This window comes from Harpia harpyja, chromosome 2, assembly GCF_026419915.1.
Source record: "Harpia harpyja isolate bHarHar1 chromosome 2, bHarHar1 primary haplotype, whole genome shotgun sequence".
NCBI lineage: Eukaryota > Metazoa > Chordata > Aves > Accipitriformes > Accipitridae > Harpia > Harpia harpyja.
Genome location: NC_068941.1, coordinates 65,125,730 through 65,149,159, shown reverse-complemented (window position 1 = coordinate 65,149,159; position 23,430 = coordinate 65,125,730). Strand labels below are relative to the sequence as shown.

The following is a 23,430-nucleotide window of genomic DNA, read 5'->3' as shown; positions in this document are numbered from 1 at the left end:
GCAGCAAAGGTGAAGTAGTGCCCAGTCTTCTTCAAAACTAACTTAATTTCCTATGCATTTTGTCTTTTTCCAGTTATTTTATTATCAAATCAATAATACAGAATACCAACAGTGTTGAGACAGCCTGAGGATACTTCTCTAGATATCCACCAACCATTGTACATGCGTGTCAATGCCAGATACACATCTGGTCAACCTGCATCAGAGGACAAGTCTGGAGGGAACTGAGTGAAGGCTGCCACCTCTTGGTGAATTAAATAGCACAAAAATTGGCTAATCTGCTGGAGAATAACATGCCATATGTATTGAGTTCACATTTGTTCACTCGAAAGTATGCAGTCAGTAACAGATCCTTTATGTCATACCAGTGTATGTTTTAATGTATGTCGGTGTCATAAAAACAAATACCTAAAATTATACAGACTGTCAAACAGTAACACCAGTTGAGGTGATGTCTTATATTCTGAACAGTGAATAATATTAGAACACCCCCCCACTAATTTTGTATATGTAGTGTGTCAAATAGATCAGATAAAGGGAGTATTTCAGACTTAACCAATCTCTAAAGTGAAGTCATCAGTAAACTCCCCTTCATTTTGCTCTGTTACTAACCTTTAATAGGTGACAAGTTAAAATTACTTTTATATAGCATGTTTAGCACACTCTGATACATGTTAACACCTTTTTTCCCCCAACTGAAATGTGAGACTGCTTTGTAAAATGTTGCCATTTTCCATTTATTTTCTTCCGGTTCAAAGCCACAATTTGAATGTTCCAGCTTTTCCTCTTCCTTGGCAATAGTTCTGGATCTTTCATGAAAGTATTGCAATATTGATAAAATCCCCAAAGCAGCAATAGCAGCACTGCAAAGTTGCTGCTGTTGCTATTTCTATCAAAGAAAGACCTTTATATTGAATTAACTCTAATGATGACTCTGCAAGGTCTCAATAAATACCAGCATGCATTTGAAATAATATTCATCTTGTATTTTACATATATTACCTTGATCCAGCTTGTCGTCATGCCTTACACAGGACAGCAATCTGACAGTGATATAACCCACGTATTTTTTTCAGGTAAAATCCTATAAGATAAATACAAAGTCGGTGCATTCAAATGCCATTTAACTTTGTTTTTGTTGAAATTCTGCGTGATGAAGAACTGACACATTTATTCCTCTGACCAATACTAAGAAGATCAAATTAAAATGAAACTTCTATTTTAGTGTGAAGCAAGTGCAAAATGCATTTATTAGTATGTAAATACAATTACCACAATGATGCCACTTTTACTGACACTCCATATTTTATCTTAAGAAGCCTGAGACATAAGTACCTTCTCTTGACTGGACAAAACCCATCCCAAGAAACATCAAGGAGGCTAGTTTGCCCATTGCACTACTTACCCTGGTTTTGGGGTGTTGGGGCAGGGGGGAACAAGGCTTGGTCCAGTTTGGGGAGGAGAAAGAGATGAGGTACTTTAAGCCTTTGAACCAACATCCACTGAAATTAATGAGAGCATCTCAAAAGAAGGTCCCACAGGTTCTCTTCAGAAGAGCCACGGTTAGGCGGACACTCAGTTCCTGGCTTGTCTTGAATTCCCTTCCAGGTAACCCGAAAGGCCCAGTCCCTGCAGAGGTCAGTGCAGCTGGAGATTTGGGTCAAGACAGAAATGGTGGGTGGATAAATGCTCAAAGTGCTTGTACTACACATTGTTCTGCTGGGATCAGCACTGCTAAAAGTTTCTGAAACAAAATTTTAAAAATTACCCACTACATCTGTTAAAGCCAGCTGTAGTAATGAAAAACTTAACGCCAGGCATCTGCAATGTTGACAGGTCTTTTTATAGGCCTACAGAATGTGTTAAAGAAAGTATTATCAAAATAATTGCTTTGAAAAAGGCACACTTTGACATTGCTCATTGGCTCCGAGTTCATAGCTCGCTATGTGACATTAGGCAGTACATCCTACTTCTCTTCAGTTTAGAATAAGTGCCACCAGGTATTTATGGAATAAAGAAAAATGTTTTAGTATCAAGGAAGTATTTAAGCCTTTAATAGGATGGATTACCAGCTCTGCCTCAGAAGAGGTGTGCAGACAGATATAAATATTGTTGCTAAACTGACATGGAAGAATTACTCCCACTATAGGCATGTCCCACAGAATAGGAAATGAATTAATCTGCTCATAGTGCAAATAATTTTGCTTTTTACTACAGGCCTCATTTAAGCAGCACAGTAAGTTCTGGAGCTAGTTTTTCACAGAAGGTCTGCACAGTATGATTTAGCTTAACAATATCTAACTTGCCAATGATTTTTCTTCTATCATCTTCTGCAGAGCTTTTTGACATCTAAACAAAATCCTCACTCAAAATTGCGTTTAGAGTACAGAATCACAAAAGAAACTTGAATGACAACTTGAAGAAGAGTTTGATTTTATAACAGCAAAGACATTCCTGGGAGAATGACACATTCTTGTAGCCTCTTAAATTCTGCTTTCTGGACTTTGGAGTATGAATTACTTCTACATGCCCTAGCAGGCATTTTCATATTATTTATAGATGACTTGTTCTGGCCTACTACATGCAGAGCTTACTCCAGTGTAAGTTCAAGAATCACACTTTCATTAGTCTAGGCATTATATGCTCTTCCCCATAACTGGCCTCTGAGCATTTTCTATATTGCAACTCCATATTCATATGCACCTACCAGAGCACACAGAGTTACCACGTACTAGAATTGGAGTCATCCAAGCACACAATGAAAAATACGACACATAGTATGAAAACCAGGTTGATATCAAGCAAGATATTGTTTTTCACCTAGCATTTGGCCTCCAACATATCTGTGACTTGGTCTCTGGGTACTAAATAAGCCTTTTCCATCCTGTTCTATAACCTCTTAATAGGGCTGACATACTTCTCGTAAAAAGCTTGAACACTTTTTTCTCCCACAGGCTGGCTACAACTACTCTGTATCTGTTCTAAACAGATTGATATATTGGGGCAATATGAAAGAGTAGCAACCAGGGCATGTATGTAGTTTTAGTCCAATCACCTTCTTCAAAAACCTGCTCCGATGCATGGACCTGTTCCGTCTGGAACCAGCTGATTTGAGTTTGGGAGGAACAGATTGCTTCTTAGGGGTCAGCAAGTTCCTGGGTGGAAATGAGGGTGTTCAGGGATTTGGCAGGAGGAACTACTTTTATCTTCAGAGCAAAATGAGTTTCCAGTGTAGAGATATGAGAAGTAAATGTATCACTCGTATCTGAACAGGTGTTTAAAATCTTATCCTTCTAGCAATGTAGTTAAGTAGCTATGCTATTATGTCAGGCTATGCTCCCACAGCAGAATCACATCTACAGACAGTAATTCTGAAACATCACTATCTCTATTTTAAAATAATCTAGCACAGAATCAGAGCAGGAGCTACAGATGTTGTCACCAACAATTTGTGGTGTCTAGGTGGGTGAGGCAAAGATAATCCATACAGCAGTGATAACACAATATGGAACTTAAGCTTAATTCCTTAGAAAACCTACAGCTCTCTACTATAAAAGTATTTTTAAAAATCTGATTTTAGGTTCCTCAAGAAAACTTGATTGAGTTATTGCCCACATCATTTATAATTAATTCAACAGAGAATCATCCTTGTTCATAAGCTCTACTGAATACTTGAACATTCTGAATGTTTTTTGTTGGACATTTCAAGGTTAATTTTCTCATAAAATTTGCGTTTAATTCTGAGTAGACAAAGGCATCTAAATCAGTCCAAAGTCATAGTACAGTGGCTTTCCATATATATGTAAAATATCTAACTTGAATAGGTAGTAACAGTGCCTCCTCAAGTATCAAAATAATTACATGACCTACTACCACATCTCTGGCCTTTTTAGCCAGTGCTTAGTAATTTTTAACATCAGCTTCCCTTGCGCTTCAACTAGCTATGAGCTGCCTGGACTAACAATATCAGAGAGGATATTAATGTAGCACTGCAGATGCATGCTGTAGTTTGACCCAAATATATCCTATTGTTGTAGGATTGCTTGGTGAAATCTTATGGCTCCTGTTACTCAGGAATTAAACTTGCTGGAAATGTTCTGATGAATACTTGTCAGAAAATGTCAATGTGTGGAACACAAACTGTTTTATTAAAAATATCTCAGGCTTGAGAAGCTTTTGCCAAATGCTGGCTGAGTGCTCTAGGACATGGAACCTAGTGGAATTAAGAGCCCTCGATGGCCCAAGTGTGCCTGTCCCCAGAACCTTTCCAAAGTCAGGAGCACAACTCTTTTCAACGTCCACACTTTCAGGGTGGATCTTTTGATAAATAACCCAGGATTCTAGCTTTGCAGTGGAGCTGGGAATCTAAAATCCCTACCTCTATCCAAAAACACAAACCCTGGCATTTTAGACAGCAGGTCAGTGAATTCAGCATTCTTTTTTATTGGCCAACATGTATTAGACAAGGGTTTCAGGTTCACAGAATAGCTCCAAGATATAGCAAGCATATTTAATTTTGAAAATATATGAATACTTTTTAAAAATTTACTTGGAAAATTTAAAAACCAAAACGTTTCCAATCCAGTTCTTAACTGAAAAAAAATCCCATCATCATACACTTACAGAGGGTAAGAACTCAGCCTTCATCAGTGACCTTGCTTATTAACAACTAATCCACACCTACGCAAACCTGTTCATAAACAGCTGATCTTCAGACAAGCCTACAGTTATGCCTACTTGTCTGAATCTAGAGCTTGAAAGATAGATGCTTCCACTGAACAGAGAAAAAGACTGTCCTTTTCTTCTGAGAAATGCTGAGGATGTTCTTGCTAGCAGATAGAATAAGAGTGACTTTACACTTTACAGCATGGATGTGGAATGGAAACATTGATGGTTCCCTTATGATTTCATTGACCTTTTTGTCAGTAAGTGAACTCTTTAGATGGAGATACTCTTCAGTGAATAAAAGCTGATTAAACTCCTTTGCAAGCCAACTGAAAAATGAAAGTAGAAAGCACCTGCAGCACCTTTCCCATCTCAAAAAAGCACAAGAGAATAGAATGAGTTAAGGATATCAATGCACTGAAAACATTACTTTAGTCAGCTTCAGGTGAGGAAGTCAAATTGAAATTACTATGATGATCCAGCCAAGCACTGACCTGTTTAAAACGTGGGTTTAAAATATTAGTCTGGGATTTGAAATCTGGTAGTACCTACCTCTAACACAGACTTTCTCATCAGCTTAAGCAAGCTGGTTGGTACATCAATTTCTCATGTGCCAGAATGAGAGCAGACTTCCAGAAGTCACAGAAGCTCAGGAAAATATCCACTGAGAAGTGCAGAGTGCCCAGGAGACATAGTAAATCAGCTTCTGAGTATTTTGTAAATATGGTGGTGGCATCTTAATGAAAATTATCCTTACCAGGTGCAATATCTAAGCAGTCTTACAGCCAGTTCTTGTAGTTTTCATCATTTCTGTGTTTAGAAATAATTAATCAAACTCAAAGATATTAAAATAGTGGAAATAAAAATCAGGATTAGAGATGTAGCAATCAAAACAGGTCACACACATTTTTGATTTTTCCCCAGTCTCACTCAGAATCACTGCAGACTTAGAATGTGTTACTTGATGAATAAAAATGAAGCCTCTATTCTGTAATTTAGCTCTGTTAGGAATAGCATTAGAACTGCTGTCCACAGCTTAAATATACAAACTGTCCACATAAAAATTGTTGCTCAAAAGAAATAATTATGTTCCACTTCCTCTAAAAGATCACAGTAAACACATGAGGTTTGCTTCAGAACACCCAATGCAACAAAAGTCTCCAGCTCACCCTCCACCAGGACTAGATGTGCCCCCTCTTTAATACCCACATGGTCTCAGATTAAGCCCTCAGGCTCCAGTCCCTCCTTCATCCTCCAAGCTGCTTTTTTTGGCAGGAAGCTTGCTTCTGTCTCACATCTTTCTGTAACGCTTCTCTGAGACCCTTCCCTTAGCTCCGGTACCTGACTGCAGGCGTCTGTTGCTGCAAAGTTGTTAAGTGGGGAAGGGAAAATCATCTTCAGCGTTACCAGATGGGAAATAGTGGTGGGATCAGGACACGGCCTCTCTGCAGTTTTCTACACTGACTGTCACTGTGGGAAGGTAGCTGCTACACCCTGAGTCTCTGCAGGCAAAATGCCTCCAGGAAACATTATTACAGATGTTTCACATTTAAATAAGCAACAGAATATATCATTGACTTTCATTCATACATAAGAGTTGTCTGTAATTTAGCTAAATGCTTCTGAGTCTGGATCGTGGAGCTCTTCCTACTCCTGTGCATTCAATCATCTTTGTCTTGCCGCAGCCACAGCCTCTTTCCTCCTCCATAACCTTCTCTTGCTTGACTTTGCTTGCTACTTCACTTCTACTTTTTCTCTCTTTTGGCATCTTTCCTTCTCATTGACATCCAAGGAATCACTAGTACTTTCTGCTCTCAAACACAGTCCCTTAACTCCAGTTTCTCTCTTCAGCCTTTGTTCTTAGTATTACTATCTTTGAGTGTGACTCCTCTGGGAAAAGAATCCGAAATACACTTGTGGTTCCCCTTCATTTAAAAACTCCTTGAAAAGGAGTTAAGATCTAAGATCTACTACCCTCCTATACGTTGTTTCAGTACCTTTCTGGAACACTTCAAGCAGACACACAACTTTGGTTGTGGAGAGCCACTTAACATTACACAAAGTCACAAACTTCCCCTTTGATGAAAGCATAGTGAACATGCGTAAATAGTTAAATGCCAGTGTAGAAATAAGTTGTGCAATAACAATATCCTCGTCACCAGGATATTAAGTACAAGCTTATGTTTGGCAGATCTCCTTGTATTTTTATAGATTTTTTAAAAAAACTTTCAGGAGTTACTGGATGAAAAAGTGTCGAAAATGAATTCCAGTTCTTATTCTCCACATAGGACGTGCATCAGGATCCTAATTAAATGGTTCAAGAGCACAAATCTCAACATGAAAAGGTGTTAGCTCATTGCCACCTGCAAGTGACAGACACAATGAAAAATGTTAGAGGAAAAAGATATTTTTTTGGGGGGGTCCCTTGAATTTTGGTAAAGTATATGCGTGCAACAAAATTCTTCTGAAATCTTTGCAGTGTTTTAACAGTCAACCTCATAACCAGGGTGTTATGCAGTCACCTACCTGGCTAGCAAAACTGCACTGAGCCTATCTATCTAATTTAGATCGACTCTACACATTCCTTCAAAAGCAGTAAGCCAAAAGAAGACTGTGAGCAATACCATCCTCCTAGAAAAGTTAGTGAGACAATCAGTTAATGCAAGCAGCATCCTAGGACTAGCACCAAGACCTTATCAAGAGGGCAGGATAGTAGCAGACACAAATTCTTCAAGAAATCCTGCCACAGCCAAGGATCTCAAATTTACTTTGCTGAATTATTCTCCTTATACATACTACCACAGCTTTTTCTCAGAATGCCACAGCAGTCAGAAAGCTCAGCTGTCACATCACAGGGAGAGGCACTAACATACCTGTCTTTCATTGCACAAGGTACAGCTACTACTGTAATCACCTCACAGGTCCTGATAGCTTTGTCCAGGATGTGATATTGTCAAGGGCTGGATGTAGCTACTGCTTCCACCCTCTCATTTTACATCACCAGTTAAATGAACACATTTAACAATTGCCTTATTGTTATTGCTTACGCAAAAAGGACTAATGAGGCTCTAGGAAACTTCTGCAGAAGATAGGACAGCCTGTGATATGGCACTTGTTAAATTATGAGTAGAAATTAAAGTAAACTAAATTATGCAAAGTGTCATTTGAGACAGTAATCCAGAGTTTGTTCAAAAAAAACTAGAATGGATCCTCTTATTCTCCTGATAAGAATCTGAAACAATATTCTACACTTATGTCCATGACACAGAGCTCCAGAATGGACAGTTCAGCAAACAAACTAAAGCTTGCTCTTTGAAAAGTGGTTGTTCATTTTGGATACCTCTGCTTTTCATCTCCTAGTCTGGGAAGACTGGAACTAGTTTTCTGCTCAACATATGCCACTCTGATTTGCTCAGCCCTAAAAATTACTGACCTTCTTTGCAAGTATACAGGGTCTCCTGTGACCACGAGGATGCCCATGGAGGAGAGTCACTCTGTGAAGGCAAGTGCCCAGTGCAACATTATTCATTCTGCTGTAGGGTGTTCAGGTTTTTTTTCTGGAATGCTGCCCAGTTATTTCTGACAAGCTGGTTATGTTGCAAGCCTGCTAATATGTTGTAACGCAATTAAAAATGAGGGGGTTTTGCATAAATTTCTACCAATTTAGAAACACTGAACCCTGTTGTTTCTTTTGCCCTCAAGGGAAGTGCATCATGAAGTCTACAGATTGCACTAATCAAATGGTGAATTTTCCCTTTTATTCAGGCAAATAGCCAGGCAATGAAGACTTTCTTATCCAGAAAAACTAATGGCTGCCTCTGTCACCTTTTCCCTTCAATTATTTAGACTTCCCCCACATTTAGGCTGGCTTCCTGCTGGCAGCACTGTGGACTGTGTCTATTAATCATTAACCGTCATCGTGCTTTAAAAGAAGGAAAGTGAAAAGATTGCTCAAGAACAAAAATAGACCTCTCTTTTTTTTCCTGAAAAATAAATGACAGCTATGTGCTACCTGGATTTACAGTGTCTTCAAGTATGTTTTCCATTTTTTCCAATGAATAACTAACATTCTAGACAAGCAGAGCAAATTGGCTGTTCCCAGTAAGTCCATATTCCAGGGCTCCCTTTTTCCTGGCCTGTCAAGGTTTGGTAGCCTCTGTTAAAGCTTACGAGTCCTCCTCTGCCACCTGCTGCAGACAAGTATTAGGGGAACAGGATTATGTTCTCCATGTAGTACGGGAGGCTTAGCCTATTAAATCAATGGGAAGCTATCTCTTCCAGCGGTCAACCTGACCTGCTTCACTATTTCCCAGAGACCCTCTCAGCAGTATGCACTCTTAGGCCTCCTCTACTGTCCTTTCCCAGACAGACCTCCTGTAGACCACAGCCAGGATCCTCCCCTGCAAGTCCCCCCACGTGGCCTTCTCACCACAGAGTCCACAAGGAGGTTCCAGGTCCAGAGCCTCTTTCCCTGAATGCCTGGACTTCCCACAACTTGCTTTCCTAGCAGGTCTTCCTCTTCCTCAGTCGTGTGCTCCTCTGGAAACTGCAGGCACAGCTGAATGCTTGGCTGTACCAAGACAGACACCACAGAACGAGAGCGATTCCCAAGGCTTGTGATTTAAAGACACATAAAGCTCATGCCAACTCAGAAAACAGGAAAACATTCATTTGGATTGGCCCTGTGTGCATACAAGCGTGTATATGTGCTGGGGTATCATGTAGTCCCCCTCACCCAGTATGTTTATCGCAGCTGTAAGCGGACAATGCACATGGCTGGGCTGATTCAACGCACCTTTACTGAAGTTTTATTACAAGTGATTTTATTTTTTAAGAACAGTGGGACAGGGGAAACTAAAATTAAAGAAGTCAAAAGTGCTGACTATAAAGGAGACAATACATTGGCCACATTTTCCATCAAAAACTGATTATCTAGCAGTAGAGAGAAACTGGAGCAGCAGATTAAACTATTTCCTGGCATCCTTATTTCTGATCTTTCAATTGCACAGGAATTCAAATGGTGCAATTTAAATAATCAGTAGTAATGCACAAAAAAGCTATTTCTTTTCTGACTACTGAAAAAGTACAAATCTTGAGGTCTGTCTTTCTATAGATGAGGGATATTTTCTGTTCCCAGTTTCCTGGAAATTATCAGCAGAAAAAGACTCTAGTTTGTGCTACCTTTTAGCTAGGTCTACATTAGCAAATAGCGTGGACCACTCTAGAGTAAAACTGTTGATGCAGAGGTTTTGACACCAACAGCACACACATTTCAGGTTTTGATATTTTACTTAAGATTATCTCCTGTCTGGCCCCATGGGCTGAATGCTACAGCTTGTCTTTCAGTTTAGTCTCACCTGAAAAGAATCCAGTTCATGCACTCCAAGACTACTGTCTGATGCCAGCCAAAGCCCAGAAAGCAGGGACAACTGGGAGAGAGATCTTGAAAGTGCCCTTCAACCCAACCTGAATATGGATGCACTTCCTGTAACTTAGTAGTGCCTGCCCTTCCACTGTTGTCACTTCTGGGTTTCAAAATCAATCCGCACCACAGAAGAAAAGGCAATTCTCTTCTTCAGCATCCACTAATTTGTTAACTATAACATGGATATTTATTTGCAAGGGAAAGCAGTGCAGATGGGACCAAAAAATATTAATGTAAGTATCCATTAAGACATTAATTACAGCATAGGTATGATAGCAAATTAATTCACAATTAAGATAACTACAGTTAATTAGACCTAATCCTGTTTACTTAGAATACATATAAAATTAAAGCTTTACACCTAAAAGTATCTCCACTGACCATCTTAGTGCCTCCTGAAAACACACTGCAAGACTGAAACATAACAGCCGTAAGGTGCCGCCTATCTCTATATTGTTGCAAATGTCACAAAAGTCCTTCTGAGCGTAGAAGTAAACAGGTTTATGCATTTCACTGTGATACCTAATTAAGTTTGCGAGTAATAAGCTTGTGAGATTAAAGTTTGTGAGACTTTACCGTTGTCAGACATTTTCAGTGCTGTTTTGTCTGAACAGTCATGGTATCATTGCACCCTGAAGGCACAGCCAGTTATTTGCTCAACAGATTATTTGGCAGCGAGCTTTTATCTCCTGAACAGCTCCACTGCCCATCTCCTCTGGAGAGCAGCAAGCAACCTCTGTGAAACCCTTAATATGAAGAATGAAACTTTAATTCATTGCTAAATACAGGCCACCCCGATGTCAAGATGCCTCTGTGCTGCTGGCTTCCTGAAATACCGCCAAAGTGTGACCACATTATTTGCCAAGCAGCTCTGCAGAGGTGGACAGACCCAGCAATGCAAATAGCCTCAGCACCTGGTCTGAGCTCGTAACATCTCACACATGAAGTTTGTGTCTTCAGAGAAAAATGTTCGATCTGAAAAGCTCGGTTTCGGTGTTATACCTGAAAACAAAAATAGAAAAAGGAATCCTTAATACAAACACACCGTCCCAGGAAGCAGCGTTGTGAAAAATTCAGTACTTGCATAAAAGACACTGGTCTTCAAGGGAACCATTAAGTGGAAATCACAGAGGAGGTGCCATGGTAACTTGTAATGCCTATCTACTCTCACTGATTCAATACCACGGGATGAATTTAGCACAGGATGTGGATCAAAATGCTATTTTCCAGGTGAAAAGCTAAATGACGTCTTATGTGCTTGTGTTATGAGAGTATCAAAAGCAATCCTCTCAAGAGTAGTAGATTTAAGTCCACTGTCCTGGCCAAACTCTGACTTGGTAAATTAGATTATTTCAATTTTTTAAATTAATTTCTTCCTTTTTAAGGATCACAACCACTGAAATCTGTAAGGACATCCAGTAGTACCTGGAGGGTCTCTTTCTTATGTTTTCCTCATGATCTCTACTGCTTCCAGTATCCTTGTGAGGCGAGGAGATACTAAGGCTTGTATCTTATCTCCCTCACAGCTTACAAATGAGGAAAGGATGTATATAAACTTACAGCTAAAGCTATTCAGTCCTCAGCCCCAGCTTTGACTCCCTGACTCCTGAACATCCATGGGAAGAATTATTTTCTGAGGAGAAAGGCTCTCAGAAGCCATAAGGCTGAGTGACCTAAATTAGCAATTTTGGAACTAAGGATTCAGCAGCAGCCAAAGAAGGATCATGATCACCTGGAGTTATATCCTTAAATTTCTCTGTAGACCTAGGCCTAATTGACTTGCTTAGTCATTGCACAGGAAACTTTGACAGGGCTGGGAGTTAAATCCAAGTCTCCGGACACCCTGACCATGCCTCATTCAATAGACAATTCTCTCAGTGATTTGAACAGAATACATAACATGTATTTGGACCGAAGAAAACCTAAAAGGAAATCCATTTTACTTAGTTACATATTATTACACACCATAACACATTTTTCAACACCCAGTAACAAAATGAAGCCTGCACACTTTGTACAACACTACAAATCCACAAAATTAATATAGGCATGAGAATTTGTGGGGTGAATACGCCCAATCTTGAAGCAGATCAGGCCCCCTGCAACAGTGGGCAGCAAAAATAGCCAACAGTCCTAGCCCACCTGTCCCATAGGGAACAGTCTTCCTGACTCAGAGTTAGCAATTTTCTTAACTATGTGTGTACAAGCAAGATACAACCTAGCGGGAAGCAGAGGGCTTCATCCCAGCTGTAGCTGTGCTCTGTCTCCTACTGAAATCAACAGGAGTACTCATGTCCTCGGAGGAAGGTGCTTTTCCTCAGCTTCCATGCTTTTTATGTGCTTTCATGAACAAATTAATTTTGGAGTGAGTGATAAAATGCTCTCTGTTGCTTTCATTCTTTTTTTTTTTTTTTAACAGAAAAAGAGTAAGAACTGAACTTGAGTTTCAGTCACTTCAATAGAGACTCAAGAATTTGGGGTTCAGTTCCCCAAACATACCTGAACTGTCACTTAGCATCTCCAGGTCTCACTTCTGTCAATAGAAGAGGGCCACAAAAAAGCCAATAAAGCAAGCTCATGCACTCCTAGTGGGAGAACAGCTCTATTTCTGAACAAGAGGGATTTATTATTTTTAGGTTTTTCGTGGGTAGTTGGACACCTTAAACCAAACCTTTTACTTGGAGAGTCATTTTTATAAAAGATTTAAAGCCATCCAACTAGTTTCAGTTGGCATCCAGACAAACAAGAGAAAACCGTGTCTCTTGGAAGACCAGCCACCAACTCTCTTATGCAGGAAAACTAAAAAAGGAGTGACTGCACCCATCGGCAGCTCAGCCAATAGGAAATATTAAATCACACGTTCAGCACACTTACCTGCTTGCGCAATACTTGGCAAAGAGAGAGCCAGAGGCTGGTGCCTGGAGTAAGCAGCCGGTGACTGTCGGGGCACTTGTCTCTCTGTCTGGTGCCTGCTGCTGCTCCCATCTAGCCCAAACACGCAGATTCTCTTCACAAGAAAACAATGCACAGGAGGAGCTGGTACATGATCTCACCCTGACAGCGACCTTCAATATAACTGTACAGCTGGGAGCTCTGAAACATTTTTGGATCTACGGGTTTATACATACCTACATTGATGAAAGGGCAGACTCCGATGCCATTCTTTACAATAAGCAATGCATAACTCATAAAAGAGACTTAGTAAATCATTTAAATGGCTTACCAAACATGATTAATGGCCAAGAAAAGATCTAAACTATTCTTGCTTCTGTAAAAAAAAAAAAAAAATCATTTTACAGAAGCAATGACCCAAATGACAGATTTTATTTGGGGATAAAAATTATTTCAAATTAAAATTCACCCTTGGATGATGATAGTTGTCTTCATGATTCTTCAGTGAATGTTTTTACATTCAGGCTGCCTAAGGGCCTTCATAACGCTTCAGAGCACAGCACTGTACAACTGTGGCACAGCAATGGTTGCAAAACATGTCTATGATGGCATTTGGTAATAAGGTACTCCATGCTCCATCAACTTACAGAAATCAGTATTAGCAACAGTAGACTAGAGACACAAATCCACTGCCATCATTTCTGTGGCAGAACAACCAGATTCATGCAGAGAAACTCCCTTTTGCTCTCAGTGCTTGTCTCCAAGATTAAGTACTTTGTTCTGGACTTGGAGCAGGTGGAGAGCTTCCTTTTCCGCCAGCACAGCTGCAATATCAATTCAGAAGCCAGATGAAAAATGATGGCATATACTAAATAAGACTTAAAAAAGTGACAGCTGCTTTTTTCAGAACCCCTGCAGGTAAAACAAAGCTTAGCAAGTTTGGGTTTTTTCCTTCCTTAGCACTAAGAAGATAAATTAATGTTGCTATTATAATCCCACTCCCCTGGGTCTTCATATGTCTAAAATAAACTTGCCATGTCAATAAATCCCATAAAATCACATTAACAATGGAGTGTAAATGGCTTCATTTTCTATTAGCACAAACACATCAGAGTAGCAATTTTATTTTCCATGTAATGTGCACAAATAAATAAATATACACACACACACACGTATAATCAGATTGTTAAGCTTTATTCATCAGCAACCTTGCAGCATGAATATTTTGACTCATCTATTTAAAATTCACTGGCCACATGTGCAGCAGGTGTAGTTCACTTAGAAGAAGAAAACACTCATAAAATGCTGCACAGCAGATGGCCCTCTCTTAACTCTGCTGCAGACACGTACGTACTCGCTAAGCTCAGCCTCTCCCTAATTGCTGTTTCAGATACGATTCCAAGATTACTTGCCATAACAATCTATGCAAAAGCAGTGGCACAGAAACTTGGACAGACTCGCAGAGAAACATCTCAGCCTTCTTTCCCTCCTCCTCCTTTACTTTCTGGTTTGTATTCAGATTGCATTTCCTCAGAGGGAGTGCAATGTGTATCTTCTTTGCTGCCATAAGCAACTTCTAGACCCAGAAGCTTTTAAGTCCATCTCAAATGTTCTCACCATATGGAACTTTACCATGCTTGTCACCACTACCAGTATGTATAAAGACTAACGCTCCTCTTTACTGTCTGAGGAGAAGTGTCTGTCAGGGAGCAGCAGGGGCCATCCCACTGCCCCCCCAGGATGGGAGGGAGCAGAGCAGGTGGAGGGGAAAGGAAGGATGAAGTTAGATGGGGAACTGGGGAGAAGGGGAGCTCAAAACAGCTATGCAAAGTCATGATCCCTAGAAAACACAGGGACAGATGAGCTAAGAGTGAGGGGTTGGCCAAAGAGATGGGGGCGGGGGGGAGGGAGACACTGAGATTGCACAAAAAGAGTGCAATGGGAGACTAGGACCAGTAGCTAAGAGGGAAAAAATAGGTGGTGGGCAGTGGAAAGAGACAGATGCATTGGACAAGAATCTGGGAAAAAGATAAAAGGACTGAGTAAGACAAGCTGAATGGGATAAAGAAATGGAGAGTGAAGTACGGTGAAGTCCCTAGGGAAGCAGAATAAGCATGTGGGAAGACTGTGACAGTGGCCTGAGGAGGGAAATTACGGCTTACTGAGTAAGTTAGAAATACACTGGAGCGTATTTTGCCTATTTTGTTGCAACTATGGATAACCTTTAAAGATGATGCAGAACTGTAAAACAAAGCAGATTGCTGATTTATTTTTAGCTGAGGTTAGGAAGTGCAGGAATAAGGCAAGGAATTACAGGAAAAGATGGTTTCATGGCTGAGAAAGTGAACATTGCTCCAGAGGGGGAGGGAATTACATTCCATCCTGGCTTCCACCACAGATTCCCTAGGATGCTTATAAAGTAATTTAAATTTTTCAGGGGTGGTCATTAATTTTAGTTTCTTCATTTTCTAGGCACCTGACTTGGAAGTCTGAAGGTTGAAACACAAAAATGCTGAACACTCTCAGCTACAACTGATAAAAATCGTGTCTTGTACTAGGTATCTAATACCAGTTACTTTGAAAAAACACAGTCCTTGGTATCTCAGAGAGGGCATCCAAAATTAACAGATACTTCAGGTGTTAATTTTCCTGTGCTTCAGTGGAACAAGTATGCTTCAATAATGAAACTTTCTCTGGCTTGGGTGTTACTCAGATTTTGGAAGTGCTTATATACTTACTAACTTGGGAAATAATATAGAAGACCTCAGGAGAAAAAGACTGCTGCTGTCGTCTAACAGGGTCCAAACAGTGAGCTGCAAGTATGCCACCGAATGCACACTGACTAACAGTTGAATACTGTTCATTAACTGAACACCCCTCTTTTCTGCTCTGAGTTATGTAAAGGAATGGTAAAATAGAGTACTGGGTCAGCTAATTAAAGATTGCTATAATGTATATGCACAACAGGGTAAAATTTAAAGCTATATGGGCAAATTTGAATGACTAACTTGGAAATCTTACTATTGCGTACTCCCTGTGTGAATTTAGCAATGCATACATCCTTGTGTGTCTTTTGAGTGTGTGTGTGTACATGTGTGTATGCACCTATCCTTGGGGAGCACACATCTACATGTATGTGTGCAAAAGAATACTAATTCTGTATGAAGAAACAGGTTTCTTTTAAGCTTCCGATAGAAACTAAGACAAAAATAATTTCCATGCCTTCATCATGTTATTTTAGCTGCGAAGAACCTTTCAATCAAGGGTGACATGAGATAAAAATACAGACGTGGTATAGCCACTTAAAACATTTTAAGAGAAAAGGCTACGTTTGCCATGCTAGGTTTCAAAGTAAACAGAAAATTTCTAAAGAAGCTCAAAAAGAAGAAAAAATAAATAATAAAAAAAAAACATGCAGACCTCTTCCATTTCCAGACCATTGTCATTCCAGGTGTTAAGGCAGATTCCTGGTGGTGCACTGTTTTAAGGATAAAGTAGAATTCCTTGTGCCAACACCAGCTGGCAAGTAAGACTGGGACCTGGAGGTGAGAATGAAGTACCACTGTGCTTACGAAGGTACAAACCTAACCAGCTTGGAAGTATTATCTTCCCTGTTTTCCTTGAACTATAAATTAAACTGTATATTGTATAGGTGCATAATTACATTGCTTGGCAGCTCGTGAAAACCAGGATTGTTCTTATACCTCTCTGTTTGGAAATCTTATTCCAGGTTGGAGTACCCTCCTTAGCACTTGTGAAAGTGATGTGGTTTGAAGGCTTAACACATATTCCACTACTGTATATTCAAAAGCCAACTTTTTTATTGTTAAGTTGCACAGAGAACATGGAGAAGTTACCAGAATTTCATTACAGGCTCACCCACAGGAAAAATGTATTCCTGGACCAAAAAACACAAAAACTCAAACTTGTCTTTGTTTTATGAGACCAAAGTTTAGCATACTCTTCTGGATGTAGTAATGTAGGGGTTTCAGAGAAAGTGTAATAACATTCCAGTGGGCCAATGTGGGATAATATGCCTCCCATAAATCTCCTCTTAATGTGACACAGTGATTGACTAAAGTTGCAAAGTCTAATGAAATGTAATATGCTTTCCAAATTCTTATTACTTATGATGAAACTGGATTGTCTTTTTTTTGTAATCCATATACATTTCCTACCTTGCTATTAAGGATCCTGATGTGTGGTGAAGGCTGACCCACCAATGCTTTCAGTGTATGCCTTTGGATGACACGATAAACCTAACTGTGAACCTAATGCAAAGCAATAGTGTCATCTCTCAGACCTTGCAGTCAGCTCACAAAACTCTGCTGCTCCAAGTAGCTCCTCTGAAGAGCAGTAGAGCAAAATGACTATCATTGCGGACAGGTTCTCTGTTACAACTTGTAACCATGTTGTGAGACTGAAGGCTACCCTCGACTCTATTGGCAAAGCCTGATACAGCAACCTATTCACAGCACAGAAGAGATTCATCCCAAAAGCTTAGAGGTGTCAGAGCACAAGGAGTGAAGGGCGGGGGGGGTGGGAAGGAAGGAAACAAACATTTTTGGCACTCAAAACCGGGTGTAAAATGGAAGTTACATCAAGTAGAGTTAACTGAGCCCTGAAATGGCTGTAAAAGATCCTTACAGGAACCCAGTACCCATGTAAGATTTGCTAAGACATCTCTTATTTCTTGCAATCAGTTTCTTGACATAAATATAAACTCAGTAAGCCTCAGCAGCCTGTCATTCCCAATTTGCAAGGATAATAATAACAGGGGTTTTTTTAGTGAAGCATGAATTCTGTGAGCTCTCTAGTCTCAGCACATCTGCCCCTGCTCTTCTGCCAATCCAACCACCCCAGCAATAGTAATACAGCACTGTCAAGAAAAAGGAGCAGAGAACAAGCACAGAAAGTTTCTCCCCTCAGTATCAGCAGCAGCAAGCTGAAGCAGAGACAAGAACAAATAGATGGGATGTTCAAACAACAGGACTGTGGCCATGGTTCCTGTGGTAAGGAGATTGCTTAGTCTCAGCACCCCAGCAGCTTGGGGAGAATGATGCCTGGGGAATGCACCAAGTCCTCATTAAACAGGCAGAAACAGGCACAGAGTCACAGGGTCACTTTCTTGCTTAAAATGGGATTTTATTGCCTCCTTTCGTCTGTCGCTCTAGGCAACTGCCTTGCTTTGCCTGCTCCTAAAACTGGGCCAACTTGCTAGGGAGCTGCAAAAAACCACTCAAAGTTAGTATTCAATGAGAAGACATTAATTCCACACAGGACTCCTTTAGCTTCTATGTGAAAGGGGAGATGCTGGTCAATTTGCTGACCCTTAAACTTTGATTTTTGACCTGATCTTAAATCTTTGCCTTCCCAAGTCCTACAAATAGCTACCGTTTTGGAAAGAAGACAATAGGAAGGCTGAACATGCAGCCCCTGGCAGAACCAGGTTCTAAACACCTGAGGAGAACTGATGGGTATTTTAAGTACCTAGGTCATACCTCAGTGGGTATATTTTAGTGCAGGGCAAAATACTTTAAAGATATGAAAAAGAAAACCCTCAGCTATTATGACCCTGTCACATACTTGGTATAGGATTTCCAAAAGTGCTAACTACGGGTATGCCTGCAACAAAATTACTGAGTATGTCTCCACTGATTGCAGCGAGACTGAAATTAAACCACTACTGAGCACTTTTGCACACCCCACAATAAGTATTAAAGTATTAAAGCAGGTATGAACAAGAACAGAAATTTAGCTTGCAGACAGAATAAATTTGTTTCTCATAGTTAACTTCGTATCACAACACTGCCTATAGCGTATCGCTCTGGTTACTTTCCAAGCTCTTCAGACAATTAGAGCTGATCTATAATGCTCATTTTTACACAAAACTCAACTCAGAATAACATGTCTCAGAAAGTTGTTTGTAAACTGCAAACCCTTATTCATGCTGGGTTTAAGACAAACAACTTGGTGCATTTTTTTACTGCTCTCCATGGATTTGGATCAGGACTACTGAGCTATACTTCACAGCTCCAGTGTCTTACCATTTCCTGTGGGACTGCTCAAGAAGTAAAACACTACTCTGTCTGAATTACAGCAGGATCAGGCCATCAGGAACAACTTGGGTTTACTCATGTGTTTTACCAAGGGATGCATTCTGTAGCTTCCTTTAAATATATCTGAACTTGGAGCAAATGAGGCCAGAATGATAACCCAAGAAACATTCAGATAAAAGGGAAAAATCTGTATACTGAATACATGTCAGTAAAGATTCCCTGCCGCTTTACTGATTTATGGTTTTTCAGGATCAAGCTACTAGCCATGTTTATATGAAGGCACTGCAGAATTACAGATCTGGTTTTATTCCTGTTCAGCACAAGGATACTTCCTGCATTAACTTTAATGACATACACTAAAGATCTGCTCCAAGTACAGTAAAGTCAGTGTGAAAGTTTGGGGATCATGCCTTCAGGCAATGCTCTGCCATTTTTTCTACAGGATGAGAATCTCTGCTCAGGCAGCTTCCACATAACTAGTTTGGGACTCAAATACAGACACTGATTGTAAAATACCACTTCCAAAGTAGTACATTTTCCTAAACAAAAAATTTAAAACATCTGTTATTCAACATGAAACAGGATAATTTTGATGTATGATTTATAATGAACACAGTAGTATCCTCTTCATGATTTGTATTTGGGTTTACATAATATTCTTTGAGATTCTTTTTCTTCTTGTTGAATTAAAAAAATAATTCTTTTTAATTTAAGAGAAGCTGCCAACTAATCTCCAAACTGAGTTAACCCAGAGTGCTTTCATACCGATAAAGTCTCAGGTAAAGCAATGAATTAAGTTTCTCTGTAATCATTTCTTTATCCTCTCCATTTCAGCCTCATAGTACTTCATTCCCAGCATTTTACATTCACAGGTGCTGAATCTGAGGACGTTGAGCCCCAAATGCAGACAGATTGAAGCCGGACAGCTGAAGAGATCACCACTCTGAGGCATCTGTCCAGTTCAGCCTTCACAGAGGTGGCAGCTACCGTGACAGGAAGCTGAGTCATGCATAAAGGCAATCCACTTCACAGATCAAAATAGTAATACAGATCAGCACAGGCTCTGAACTGCATAGTGGGAGCCTGCAAGCTGCACAGACTACCTGCTTCACATGCAATGCAACTACGCCTGCTGCAAGAGCGGTAACCCCCAGGCAACAAACAGACAGGGTGAACAGTTGGAATTGATAGGCTGGGTCCCATTTCATTCAGCCTGGGTTCGTGAGACAATATATTCAGTTAAAAGCGGATGCTGTTGTCAACGCTGTCAAAGACAAAATTCCAAAAGAATTCAAACTATGCAAACTCAAGTTTTCAACTTAGGTAAAGAGGGCTGCCAAAAAGAGTCTTAAAAAAACACTGCATTATGGCTGGCACGGTAAAGGGGTAGATCAATGAGCCTCATCTTCCAAAGAAGCTGTCTGAGAAATTTATTGATGATAACACTAAGGCAGAAGCAATATGAAGTGAGAGTCTCTGCATCCTTACCGGGAGCTGCTTCCACAAGCAAATTCATATTTAAGAACTGCCTAGTACTTTATGCTGGAGAAGCAAAGGAGACAGTCCAGCTGAGAGTTAGTCCCAGCAAAGTACGTAAGATGTAATTCAGCCTACACTATAAATCATTTCCTCCGTGCATTCATTAACTGTCTGCAGCCTCAAGGAGCTGCTTTTCAGCTCTGTATTAGAGAAATTACGTGTTCATGACACAAGCCAGAAAAAGGCGCGTCTAAGCACACTGGCTATACAAAGGGTAAGTGAAGTGTAGATAAGACCAATAGTTTTGTAAGCAGTGACATATATGAAGCCTCATTTCCTAGGGAATTGCACCTCATGACTGTCAAGATTTTTTAACTGAATCATACCAAAGCTTCAGGCTTGTCTTAAACAGAGCATCAGAAAATCCACAGAGAAGAGAAATATGCATGTCTACCATGAAAGGCTTCAAGTGAGATTTGCTCCTTATTGGACACCACTGAATCCTACAGGAATATACATTTTGATTGAAAGAGGGATTTTCCAATTCCTAGGCATTCAGTTCCTAACACGGTGCCACAACCTCTCTGTCCAATGTTGACATTTCAATATTAATGCTTGTATTTTTCCTCTTTCCTCCCCTGCCCAGCTATGTTCACAGAACTTACAGGGAATGTTATCTCTTTGAGAATTAGTGTCTTAAAATTTGCCCCTTTGTTTCATTTGGTTGAAATCGGCCCAAAATTTATGGGGTGCAGAACTAATCAAGCAACAGCAAGCAAACAGCAACACAATTACTCCCTTATACTCACATGCAAATGCACACGGGATACAATTTTGCATATGCCTTATTTCTTTAAGAAATCAAGATTAAAAAAATAATTTGCTCAGCAATACTTAAGGAACCCATCTGGCTGTCACCTTCGCTTCTGAAAAAGAGCTGAGCAGTTTGCTTTTGCCTACTTTAGTAGCATTACCTCCTTGAAAGCCAGCTCAGCCTCCCCTGTTGCTGACACTGCCTGCCACAGCGGGCAACTCGTCCGGCAGAGACCGCAGCAGGGCAGGGGGGAAAGCAAGCAAGTACCGAGAGGACGTGGGGCGAGAAAGACCTCAGCTCTCAAATACCGTGTGTAAATACACAATAAGGTTATTTTATATACATTAGGCATAGTGTATTAGATATTTTAATAAATGTGGATACACAAACCAGCTTTGTGTCGGATATACCACATGAAATAGCCTGTATAGACACTACCCGCATTAAGGACTCCTATCTCCAGCCTCTGAAGCGTACAGAAACACCTGCAAACCCCTCTGTCGAAGTCTGCGTCTCCCTCCCAGGAAGGTATTCATTCCCACGGCCAACAGACCCATCAGGCTAATTGAGGCCCCGCGCCCACCCCTCCCCTGGCCCCCCAGCCCCTCCTCTCCGCTTTGCTGCCAGGTCCCTGCCTGCCCGCCCCTCCCTGGGAGGTTTCTAAACCCCGCGGCTCGCCCAAGGCCCGCCGCCCGCTGAGGCTGGGGCCGCCGCACCGCGCCGCCACCCGCCAGCGGGGACGGCCCGCCGCCCCCGCGCACGACGGAGCCGCGGCCCGACCCCGCCGCCCTCCTGAATATTTCATCGGCGCTGCCCGACGGGATGCCCCGCCACTGACTGCTGCAAAGGGACCGCATCCCGCCGGCTGCTGGTCTCGCTGCTTCCTTCCTCTTTCATTCTTCAAACCGGGGCTTTTCATTTATTCCGATAAATAAATAACTGATTAAAAAAAAGAAAGAAAAAGAAAAAAGCAGCAAGAGCATCTCTTTTTATCTGAGCAGGCGGGACTCCTGTGCAGGCGATTACCGAATGAAACACAAGAAGGGCTCTGAACTCTTCGGAGCCCGGAGGATGAGCCGGCAGCAATTGTCCTATAAAAATCCGGTCCCGGGGCCGTGACACTCTCGGAGCAGGGAAGGCGCCGTCGGCCTCGCCGGAGATCTCCCTGCGTTGGACGCCGCAAACCCTCGTGGGAGGACGGGCACCCCGAGCGACTCGCCGGCCCGACCGCGCAGCGGCTCTCCCGGCGCCCGGCCTCCCGCTGCTCTCCGCGGCGGCCGCGGCCGGCGCTGCGGGCGGGGGGGGCTGGCTGGCTGGCTGCCGCCGCGGGGACGCCGTCCCGCCGCCTCCGCCGCGCCCGGCACCGCTCCGCCGCAAACTTTCTTCCCGCGCCCGCCCTCCCTCCCGCCGGCCGCCGCCTCGCCTCCTCGCTGCCCCCGCGCTCCGGCGCCGGGCGGCGACTCCAGCCCCAGCCGCGCCGCCGCCGAGGAGGCGGGCGGCGGCCCCGGGCAGCCGGAGGGTCCGCATGGCCGCTGCCGGCGAGCCGGTGGCGAGCGCCGCTGCCGCCGTCGCTGTCCTGGGGCTGCCCTGAGCCGGGGCCCGGCGGCCGCCTGCGAGGATCGCCCTGCAGCGCGGCGGGATGTGGCCGGCCGGGGCGGGCGGCAGGCTGCCCTGTCCGCGGGACGCGGCGCTGCGGCGGGCGGCCTTCTCCGGCAACCTCTCGGCGCTGCCGTCCCACCTGGTGCCGAGCGGCAGGAGCGTCCGCGTCTTCATCAGCGCCAACCCCGAAGGTAACCCGCGGCCCGCCGGGCCCCGCCGCCCGCCCCGCAGCTCCCCCTGCCGCCCGCAGCGCCCGCGCCGCTCCCCGGCCGTCACCGCGGCGCTTCCCGCTGGTCCCGGGCGGCGCCGGGCGCCCTCGCTCAGGGGGTCCGCGGCACGGCCGAGACCGGCTCGTCGTCCCTCCCCCCGCAGCCGGCCCCGAGGGCCGCCAGGGCGGCGCGCTGCGGGGAGCGGGGCCGCTCCGCCCCGCCGCCGGGCGCCGTGTGGGGCGGCGGGGCGGGGCGGGCGGTGTGGGGCGCGGGGCGAGGCGTGTGGCG

At 42.6% G+C, this 23,430-nt stretch overlaps 1 protein-coding gene and 1 long non-coding RNA gene across 2 annotated transcripts in view; one reads left to right on the top strand and one right to left on the bottom strand.

Moving 5' to 3' along the window:
• Window positions 1–9,471: 9,471 nt before the first annotated feature.
• LOC128138790 (uncharacterized) lies at window positions 9,472–21,909 on the bottom strand. The gene is made up of 2 exons (XR_008234151.1): window positions 12,965–21,909; window positions 9,472–11,092 (listed from the first exon to the last, which is right to left on the bottom strand). It is a non-coding gene; the product is annotated as an uncharacterized LOC128138790 (long non-coding RNA).
• A 985-nt stretch (window positions 21,910–22,894) lies between these two features.
• The window catches only part of NWD2 (NACHT and WD repeat domain containing 2), a 58,284-nt gene continuing 57,748 nt past the window's right edge, over window positions 22,895–23,430 (top strand). Inside the window, exon 1 of the mRNA XM_052780281.1 lies at window positions 22,895–23,124. Coding sequence (XP_052636241.1) covers window positions 22,974–23,124 — 151 coding nt within the window. The 5' untranslated portion in view covers window positions 22,895–22,973. The remainder of the gene's footprint in view (window positions 23,125–23,430) is intronic.